Source organism: Notamacropus eugenii, chromosome 3 (assembly GCF_028372415.1).
Source record: "Notamacropus eugenii isolate mMacEug1 chromosome 3, mMacEug1.pri_v2, whole genome shotgun sequence".
Taxonomy (NCBI): domain Eukaryota; kingdom Metazoa; phylum Chordata; class Mammalia; order Diprotodontia; family Macropodidae; genus Notamacropus; species Notamacropus eugenii.
This window is the reverse complement of record NC_092874.1, coordinates 299,983,937-299,994,747: the sequence shown is the minus strand read 5'-3', so window position 1 is coordinate 299,994,747 and position 10,811 is coordinate 299,983,937. Positions and strand designations below refer to the sequence as shown.

Here is a 10,811-nt window from a genome sequence, read left to right as displayed (position 1 = left end):
GTGGTTGCCATGGCGGAGGCCGGCGGTGAGGGCGGGGCCTGCGGACGCTGGGAGCCGGACGCTGGGCAGGGCCGCCGCCTCGCTGCCTGTTACAGCAGCGCGACCTCGTCTCGTCCACCCGCCGGGACGGCCACGGCCGAAGCCCCACCTGGGATCGGACGGGAACCGAGCCCATGGCCGCCGTGCTATCCTACGAGAGTCTGGTCCACGCCGTGGCCGGCGCCGTGGTGAGGAGGGGGCGGGGCGCGCGGGCTCCTGGGGGCGCCCGGATGTGGGGGGCTTGGGGGAACCCGGATGTAGACGGCGCGAGCTGGACACCCGGATGTCCGGGCGCGAGCTAGGGAGGGGGTCCCATCGGGTGCGTACTGATGAGTCTCGGAAAAGGACCTTTGAGTCGTTCTTGAGGCCGGGGTCCCTTGTCTCTTGAAGGGGGCGGGGCCATGGATGGCCTCAGACAGGAAAGTCCACAACGTGTCAGCTGAAGGGGGGTCCAGCCCAAACCCCACCCCGTCCTTGGACAGGAAAGGACCCGCCCCCGCTGCTGGGCCCCGGCCCTTGGTCGTCCTCGGGGTGGGCCCCTGGGGGGAGGGGCCGGGCCGGGTGGGCTCAGCCCCGGGCTTCTGCCGCAGCACGTGCTGGGCCGCAGCCGCGCGGCGGTGACGTGGCCCCGGGGCCGAGGCGGGGCTGGTTGGCTCCCACTGCGGGCTTCCCCCGGTCTTCTTGAGCCCCCCTCTGATCGTTGGAGATCGGGACCGCGTAGTTCAGATGGAGCGAGGACCCTCCGAGGCCCTTTGGCCCGACCTTACCTGGATCTGCGCCGCCGTCTGCTGCGGCTTTCTTTGGGCGGTGGGGGATGGTGCAGGAGCCCAAAGGCTCGGCTCCTGTGGCCTTGTCCTCCTCTGTAAAATGAGGGCATTGGACTTGGTGACCTCTGAGGCCTCTGGCAGCTTTGGATCTGGTCTTTAGAGCCCCCGGCCCCCTTCCCTACCATGACTAAAGTCAACCAAAGATCACCCTCCAGAAGTCACAGGAAGGACCGTGAAGTATCTTTTCTGTGCCAGTCTCATAGCAGGCCCTGCCCTCGAGGGACGCTGTGCTGGTGGGGCATGGGGAGAAACAGTGAGAAAATCAAGGTGGGAGAGGGTGTCCCGCGGGGGGCCCCTGCAGGGCCGCTTTGAGGAGATGACAGCCGAGCTGAGGGTCTCCCAGGCTGCTTCACTGGGGACTGGGATTTCTCCACAACTGCAGTCACCCTCCACCTGGGCCCTAGGGCCCTTGGCTCCAGGTCGGACCTGCGTGGGCATGGCTGCCCAGCAGATCTTGGGCTCTGCCCTCGCCCCGCCCGGCCGGGGCACCACCCTGGCTGTTCTTCCAGTTCCCCAGGTTTGTGATGCTCCCTGTTCCCTCCCTCCTCACTGCACCACATTGATGTGTCACACCGTTTTTCTCCATGAGGGTTCATTCTGCTCTTTTTTCCCCATAGCTGTTGCTGCTGCGTAGGCTTCTGTGGCAGACTCCTGCTCTTTCTCCCCAAGTCTCACTAACCTCATTTTTCCCCGTTGGAGGGCTCCTCTTCACCAAGCCCTGTTCTCCTCCTTCACTACTGTGGTTCCAAAGAAACATTCCATATTGAACATGATTATTGAACCTGATGATTCCTTCAGTCTTACGCGCTCAGCGTTCCAAGCTCACATACATAAGAGAGTGTCAATTCTGGCTGTGTTCCATAGTCTTAGAAAGTTTCCTTTTACATGTGTTCATGTACTTTAGTTCTCACTGGATTGAAAGTTCTGGGGCCGTGGTTTTTGTTTTTTTTATGATCCTAGGCTCTACCTTCAAAATGTACAGACCCACTTAAATTCTTCAGCCATATCAAGCTGAGGAAGCAGGCCTCTTACTTCCCTATTAACTATAGGCAGAATTAAAGTTGGAGTTTCTGAGACTGAGACTTCAAGCCAGAGGTACATCAGCGGTTATAAAAACCTATCTCTACTCAGGTCATAGTTTAGAATTCTTCAATAACCAGCCCTTGGGCAGCTGCTCTGGGCCTCAACTGCCAGGAGGAGCAGATAAGGTGGGAGGGCACTAAGAGCTGTGGAGTTTTGGAGGAAGAAGAAAGAATGTCATGGGGGCCGTGGTTCAGGGAAAGCCAGTATGACAAAGATGAGTCCCTTCTAGAAAAATGATACAATCTGGGATGATGGAGCTAGAGAGAGGAGGGCATTGAGCTGAGGGGGGTTAGGAGGAGGAAAGAATCCTGGTAATGAATGATGAGTGAGCATCTAGTAAGCGCTTCCTGGGTGCAGTGTGCTGTGGTAAGACCTGGTGTTGCAGATAGAGACATAAACAGACCCTGCCCTTGAGGCCCCATAGGAGTAGCAGAGATCCCACAGAGAGGAGGGTTCAACCACAGGGCCAATGAAGAGCCCCCATGGACCTTTGGGGCAACAACAAGGCACATGGTAACACATCTTCATTTCTGCTGATAGAACCATGTCCGTTTCTGATGCTGAAGCCTTTGGCAGTCACTTGGACAGTAAGACCTTTCTGGCCCTCTTCAGTGCCTCTGGCAGATGATGGCTATGTTGTCATGAGGCTTGCTTCCCTGGAGGGGGCTGCACCACTTGGGCTCTTGGCTCCAAGTCTTAGACTGAGAACTAGTGGGGCAGGGGCTTCTTGGGATCTGCCTGGAACAAGATTTTTCCTGTTGTTCCCTTCAGATGTCCATTTCATAATGTGGCATTTTCTTCTAATATAGTCCCTGCCTCCTTATGTAACACTTTAGTTTTACATGATTCAGAATTCCAGTGGTACTGTGTTTTAATATTTCCCCTGTAAAAAAATTAAGACTCTAAAATAGACTATGTTCACATATAATAAAACACTTTGCTTTGGCCTTCTTTCTGCCCTGGGGCATCCCTGCCTGCTCCCAGTACACATCTACCTCAGTGGGAAGTGCTTTGCTTCTTTTCTCTTGTAGCTCTCCTGTAGAAGAGCTGGTCTCTGACTTTTTCATGTCATAAGCAAAGTCTACCTGAACTTCATCCATTCCTCAGCAACATCCCAACCAAATCCATCATCAAGTCACAGGGAAGATGGAGCCTTGCTTGGGAGGGCACTCCAGTGAGACAGTAGCTGGGTTTTTTATTCAACATCATAAGCCTAGGATCATGAAGCTTCAGTAGGGCTGTTGCCATAGTGGGAGTTAGGCCTTCTGATTCCACGTAAAGGATTTTTCTCTCAAAGAGCCTTTGGGGCATTGTGACTTCGTTTGGACAACATATTGAGTAAATGAATGAATGAACAAGCATTAATTAAACATCATGTGCCGAGATAGAATTAGAAAAGTAGACAGCTGTGCCCCCAAGGAAATCTCATTCACCACAGGCTCATGGCAGATAGACATGAATCATGTGCAGTCTTTGAATGGGAAAGGACCAGAGATCGTCTAATCTAACTACATCTCATCCTGGATCCCCTTTCCTTTCATGACAAGTGGCCCCTCAGCCTTTGCTTGAAGGCCCCTCATGAGAGGCACTCCATACCTCCCCAGGTAGCCCACAGCACTTTCTGGTTACTGTCATCCTTGGGGGTTCAGGCCTGATGGTGCCTTTGACCGCCATGTCTGCCGATTTCACTTGCTTCTGCTCTCTAGGGCTAAGTCCATTTCTTCTCCATGACAGCCTTTCAAACATTTGAAGACAGCTCTCCTGGGCCCCCCATATGTACCACATTGGTATTAATAGAGAACAGTTTTCTCAGTTGTGATCTTTTTGAAAAGAAAACCATATAGGTATATACTGACAAATAATTACCAACTATGGTCTGGGCTTCCCTTAGGTTTTGTACAAGTTACATCAGTTTGAGGAAAAGCACGTCCCATGTTGAGAGCAGTATGGGATCCATGCCCTGTGGGTTGGGGGGGTAGCTATTATAGGTGCAGACAGCCGTTGTAAGTGCAAGTAGCTGCCCCACTAATGCTGCACATCATTGCCAGATAAACGTGCTTAGAAAGACAGAGCAGACTGGGTGAGGTTGGCAGGCCCTGCCCCCTTGTTACAGTTTCTTCACTTTTGCATTTTTTGCAGAATCAATGAGCAACATTAGGGAAGGGTACATCTTGTAAACATAAGTGGACTGAACTTTCTTTCGTGTATGTTTTATTTTGAGTTCTGCGACACCTGCCAATGATATTTTGTTGGCATCTTGGGATGTTGTAGAGTGGGAATTGAGAACCTTTTTTTTTTTTTTAGGGAGAATGCCATTTTACCAGGAGCCAATTTAGAGGCTGAGGACAATGGGCTGAGTAGCCTCATATCTAACCAAAGCGGAATCTGTAAGACTTCAAAGAAACAATTGCTGCAGACAGGCCTATCTGTACTTGTTTGAATCTCTTGTCTTGACTAGAAGACTCATAATTTATGGAAATAGAAATTTAGAATTTTATCCAGATGAGTTTGGTTTTTTAAAACTAGGATCTAATGCCCTGTAATGCCACAAGAGCCTTATTTTGTTGGAATTGTCCAAGAAGATTGAGAAATCTTGGGTTTTAACGGCAAAGCAGACTTTGAAATGACAGTGACATTGATCAGGACCTTGCAGGGCCCATCTTGGCTCTGGCCCATGAAGAGCCTGGCCTCAGACCTTCATAGGTAAAGGGGCATGATTTCCTTGACTTTCCTCCCAGGTTTCAGCCTTTCCTCATTAGGCAGCTTCCAGGAGGCCTCTGCTTTAGAGCTGAAAGGAGTTTTGGAGGCCACCCCCTCCTCTCTCCTTTTATAGATACAAAAACTGACGGCCCGAGAGATTTAGGGACTCTGTCTGGTGTAACAGGTGGTAAGCTTGGCCTAAATCTAATTCTTCCCACTGTATTACTCACTGCTGAAAAAAGTACCAGGGGCCTGGCCTGACCTTGCCCTGAGGAGGCCTACATCTTTCCCCACAACTTTCTGTCTCCACCTGGATATGTTCCATGTGTCCAAAACTGAATGCCCCCAGGTTTGCCCCACATGTGGAAGTCATCATGGTAGAATGGAAAGGAAACATATTAGTTCTGGAGGCAGGACCAGGATTCTAAATCTGCTTCTAGGGTTTATGTGCCACCTGTGGATCTGAGGTAAGCCACCATTCCCTTGGGGCCTCGGTTGCTCATCTCTCTGTAAAATGGGAGAGTATGGCCGTTGAGGTCACTGCAAGCCCTAAACCTGTTGTTACCCAGGCTCAAATGATCCCCCTGCTGTCATTCCACTGCCTTACTTAACAGTATCCAGCTGGTGGCCAAAGTCTATGCCTTCTGCCCTGCAGGGGGCAGGATTCAGGCCCCAAGCCCCTGTTCCCACCTTTATGGTGGGCCAGTCATTAACTTCTTCAGGCCTTAGTTTCTGCCCTCCTAGTCATGGGATCAGTGGCTTTGTAAGTTACACAGCCGTATCTGAATGCCCTTCCCTCCTCATCAGCTCTCATCCAGCTTGAGAGTAGAGCCCTTCCAGTCTTCCAGTCTGGTCTGGGTGCTACTGCCAGGTGTTCGTGTCACTCTGATCTCCCCAAATCATCCAAATTTCCCCATTGCCTACCAAATAAATTCTCACTTACCCTGGTATGTATGAATATCCTGCCTAATGCTGCTATCAGCGGAGTCTAAATATTGGATTTTAAGCAAAACAGTTCCTCAAGCAGGGCACATCCTAGGATGCTACATATATAGACCAAGCATTGCCATAATCTCTGGTGTCCAAGGATTCCCCTGGACTTCAAATGCTGACTCAAGCCATTGGAATTCCTCTGATTTTGTCTCAATTTAACTCAACAGACATTTTAAGCTCTTCTTCCAAAGCCCTGAGCTCTGCTTTGGAGCTACAAGGTCTAAAATAACCTTTGCTTTTTGGGAGCTCACTGCCCTCAAAAACTTAAGGGACTCACTGACCAGCCCTATGAACTAGTGACACATTCAAGGCTCTGACTGACCTGCTTGGCTTCATACCAGTGACCTTCCTATCTCCAGCTTTCCAGCTAAGTTGTACTCTCCTCTTTCTCCTCTCTTCTTGTCCAGCCCAACCTGTGTTTTGTCACATTGTCCCCTGTGCTTAGCGTGACCAGCCCCACTGCCGTCTCTGCTGGAGCATCTCTCTTCCTTCAGGTCCTCCTTCCTGGAGCCTCCCTTCTCTCCCCTACCTTCTCAAATTTCTCCTAGTACTTTGCGCTGTCTGCTATCTACTACCCACCGTAGTGCCTTGCTCATGTTCATGGGCAAGTTTGAAATTACTCCTGAATAATAAATGATGTCATTGTCAGACACCAGATGGGGCAGCAGTTTGCTGCAAAGTGTGCCCAGCTTCCTCTTCCTGCCTGTAATTTGTTCCTAGACGGACCCGATGACTGGTTCTTGAATTTGTCCTGTCCTTTGCCATCTCATCCCCCTTGCTCATACTTTTCCCTCACCTTCAAAGAAAGCCCTCTGCAGCCCTGCCTGTGGATGTCCCTGGCCATCCCCAGAAGCCTGACTCTTGTTTCAGCCCTTGCACAAAAAGCCTTAAGCCAACTGGAAAATTCCTTCTGAAATGTCAGCATTTCTCTTTTGCCTTGACTCTGATTTTCATGTTCTAGATTGTATATCAGTTTGCCCTGTCCTGTTAGATTATCAGCTCCTTGAGAGAAGGAATGGGCCCCTTTTGGTCTTCTTTGCAAAGTACCAAGAACGTTTGTCGAATTCTATGTATGTTAAATTGAGTAGACCTGTTTTTTCAGTTTTCGGTTCTTGGTAAAGGCCATATGTATGTCAGAACATTTGTTGTACTTTGGGTTGAATAATTATAATAATTGGTCTGAAATGTACCCATTTTAACTTCACAATGTACTTTTTTATGTCCATTATCTATCAGTCAGCAAACATTGTATGCGTGTTTATTCATTTTACATATGATAAAGCTAAGAGCAAGGGAATCCAGAGAGAGAAATGTTAACTAAACCCAGACTAGAACCCAGGTCTCTTGATTCTAAGATTGGGATTCAACTCTTATGACACCTTGTTCCTCCATTTTCTGATTTTGTGGTTTTTGGTTACACTTGAGTTTGCTAATGAATTTAATGTAACATCTTGAGTCCTCAAAACAACACTAGTCAGTCCAGTCAGTGACATTCCAGTTTACAGGTAGGGAAATCGAGACAGAGATATTGTACAGGTTACATTAGTTACACAGCCAGACAGTATTTCATGTAAAAAGGATCAGGGAAGAGGTGAGGATTTTGGATTACGAGCTCAGTGATAAAATGACCAAAGCTGACACCAGCTTTGTCTGCCTTCATGGTCAGAGAGAGTCTGCTGTGCTGAACTCTGTCTTGGTCTCACCACCTTGGGAGGCCTGGGTTCTGCATTGTGTATTCTGTTCTAGGAAAGGACTTGATAAACATGAACTACAGCATGTTTAGAAGTGACAGAGCTAGGGAGAAAATTCAAAATGACATCATGCGAGAATCCAGGCTGAAAGATTCCATCTGAGAAATGCTTATTTAATGCCTTCTATGTGCAGAATCGCAGTCTTTGGTGCTGGGCATATAAAGATGGAAAATGGCCTAGTCCCTGCCCCGAAGGTGCCTGTGATTTAGTAAGTGTGCAGATGAGCAGAATGCAAAATCTGTTGTCTTAGGAGCAAGAGAGGCCTAGATAGTGTTCTAGAAGAACGCTGGGGGAAGGAGAGAATTTTGTTTAAAGGCTTTTTGCTGATATCGTTGGCTTTTACATCAGTTACATCAAAGGGACCAATGTGTCCCTCCCCTACCCAGAACTATTCCTTTTAGCAAAGAATAAACCAAAGGTGGGGGAAAGGGTAAGCAGTTGAGCAAGACTGATGTAGCAATGAAAGTACATTGGATAGAGAGAATGTTTAATGGTTGGGTCGAGCAAGACTTTATGGAGGAATTGCTCCCCCCAGAGGAGGTGAGGAGGACATACGTGGCAGGTGTGGGGGACATGCCTGTCCAAACGCAGGGAAGCAGAAGATGGTCTGCCAGGTTGACTGGAACTTGGAGTGCATGGAGAGGAACCCTGGGAAATAAGGCTGGGAAAGTCGTTTGGAACTAGGTTGTGGAATTCTTGAGGGCACTGACGTTTTCTCCTCTTGGCAGGAGCTTTTAAAGGTTTGAGTGAAATCCTTTCTTTAAGTAACTCCCCCTTGCTCCTCATTCCGCCCTTTGGGATTCACAGGAAAGCCCCTTAACAAGGTCACTGACAGAACTGTTAAAAGAGGAGCAGACTTGGATGGAAGCCTGCCTGTGAACATCCATACTGGAAGGGATGTTTAGTCTTGTTGGCCTAGTTTTGCTTGGGCCCCAAGGGACAGGGCCGTAGGATGAGTGGGTGGTGGATAAACAGAACAGATTGTTACTTAATATATAGACACATTTACTTAATGGAGCTGTCCACAGCTGGAAAAGGCTCCTTTGTGGAGTCATGATCTTCCAGAGGCCTTGAAGCAGAGGCTCCATGGAGCCTGACAGGGATATTGCCGAAGACTCATTGCCTTCCTGAAAGAGCTTGAGAGTCTCTTCCAGCTCCTAGGATTCTGTGAGAGGGAGCTGATGGGTACTTCATACAAGGGTGCCAGTCCCTTACCTTCTTTGTGGTTAGTCCCATACCAGCCTCTTAATTTCTCTAGGTCTCAGAAAAGTGGTGTTAAATATTACATGGAATCACAGATCTCCAACCTGAAAAAATGTCCATACCCATGTTTCCTACTTTACCATAGCACTTCATAGGACATGATGTGGCTTCAGTGAATTTTGGACCTATTTTCTAATCTAATCCATTTCATTTACTTGTTTTAAATTTTTCTTTTTTATTATGACTTCAAAAAACATGAACATTGCCCTTTGTCCTCTCATTTTACAGATGAGGCCCAGAGAGGATCATAGTAATACGTGATCAGATCACTTGTAGCAGAAACAGAACGAGGGCCTGGGTCTCCCAACTGTTACTAATCTTCCTTGTTTTGATCAGAGATTTCAATCTGAAAGATGATATGTGATTCACATCTAGACCCTTTTGTTTTATAGAGGAAGATCTGTGGTTCAGGAGGGTGAGACTGGTCAGGGATTTCCCATCAGAGGTGGGACAGTTCTGTGAAGTTTGGATTCAGTCAAAGAGCTGCACTTGAAGACCTAGAGGGCCACATGTAGCCTTGAGGCCACAGGTTCCCCACCCCCAGTTAGGCCAAATTATTAACCTGAATGTCTCTGCTCCGCTAAAGCTCACTTGTTTCATCCATATTCAGGATGTGTTTAATGAATGTTTTCTTATTCATTCCTGTGTTTTTCCCACTAAAAAAAAATGGTGCTTAATATATCTCCCTTCTGCTTCCCACTTCTTCCTCCCCAAGTAGGGGCCTAGCTTTCCTAAGTGTTTTCACACTCCATACCATGCTGGCTCCTGTTTTCCTGAGATAACTTTTGAAGACTTGATGCTCTTTTTTGCCAGGCTTTTCTTTTTCCACCACTGACCTCTTCGGGAGGGGAATAAGAACTAGCATCTCAGAACATCATGGAATTACCTTGCTGAACTGTGCGTACTGCTCAGGGTGTATCACCTTTCCTTGCCTTCAATGTCTCATGTGAACCCAGCCTCAAGACTCTAAACTGTGTAGTCACCGTCAGTGTCTGGTCCCAGAGTTTGGCTGTGTCTCACTGTGAGCTCTGGGAAAGTATGCTTGAGTGACCCATGGAGGGTTCAGTTTTCCACTGACCTTCCTCCCCAATCTCTGACCTTGATTCCTTCTACAAGATTCCTAATCTCAGGTTAGCTTAGTCAGTAAGCATTTATTATGTGTGTACCAGGCACTGTGCTAAGCTCTAAGAATATGAAAAGGCAAAAGACAATTCCAGCCTTCAAGGGGCTCCCAGTCTAGTGGGGGAGACAACAAAGAAATATGTACAAACATAAGCTTTATGTGGAATAAATAGGAAATAATTAACAGAGGGAAGGCACTAGAATTACAAGGAGTTGGGAAAGGGTTCCTGCAGATGGGGGGGATTTTAGCTGGGACTTGAAGGATGCCAGAGAAGCCAGGAGGAGATGAGGAGAGAGATCATTGTGGACATGGGTCTCCGTCAGTACAAAATGCCTAGAGTCAAGCAATGGAAGGTCCTGTTTCTGGACTGGCCAGTGTCAGTGGATCAAAGGGCACACGCCAGGGTGTAAGGTTTGAGAAGAAGAGGCTAAGTTAGGAAGGGCTTTGGATGCCAAGCAGAAACATTTCTGTTTGACCCCAGAGGTGATAGGGAACCACAGCAGAACACAACTTTCCAGTCACGATTCCTAGAAAGAAAGAGGATACGAGTTCCTCAGGTTCTTTTCGTTTGTTGACAATCAAAAAACATTCGATTTAGTTGTCCAGTCTTCAGATATTTATTTAGGTTCCAGGCACTGTGCTAAGTGCTGAGGACGCAGAGGGAAACATCCCTGCCCTTAAGGAGCTCTTGTTCTAATGGGCAGACACCAGTAAAGGCGCTCTCTAAACAAACGGTCTTCCTTGTATATGTCACAACCATAGATGATTCCTTTAAAGTTGTAAGAGCAAAGATGACTTTCACACCTCATTATGACTTTTCTGGTGAGGCATAAAATGAGAAAGACATTTGTTGGCCAAAGGTGGCTGCCATTATCACGGAGGTTCTTCCATGCAAAGTCCCTCCAGGTGCTCCTACTTGTGAAGGAGATTGTGCTGATTGTCCCAAGGCTGGAGCGTTGCAGAACCTTATTTCTGGATAAGATGGGTAAACACCTGGAAGAATGGCCAGTCTCTGCACTATGATAAGTGATT

The 10,811-nt window shown here is 48.1% G+C and overlaps 1 protein-coding gene and 1 long non-coding RNA gene across 3 annotated transcripts in view; both read left to right on the top strand.

Moving 5' to 3' along the window:
• The window catches only part of SLC25A17 (solute carrier family 25 member 17), a 36,631-nt gene continuing 25,820 nt past the window's right edge, over nucleotides 1-10,811 (top strand). The window contains exon 1 of one of the 2 annotated variants that reach the window (XM_072656241.1): nucleotides 1-227. In XM_072656241.1, the coding sequence (XP_072512342.1) occupies nucleotides 174-227 (54 nt within the window). In that variant the 5' untranslated portion in view covers nucleotides 1-173. The remainder of the gene's footprint in view (nucleotides 228-10,811) is intronic. The other variant, XM_072656242.1, reaches the window with a different exon arrangement.
• On the top strand, nucleotides 1,296-1,639 carry LOC140534780 (uncharacterized). Its single transcript, XR_011977456.1, has 2 exons — nucleotides 1,296-1,383; nucleotides 1,484-1,639. It is a non-coding gene; the product is annotated as an uncharacterized lncRNA (long non-coding RNA).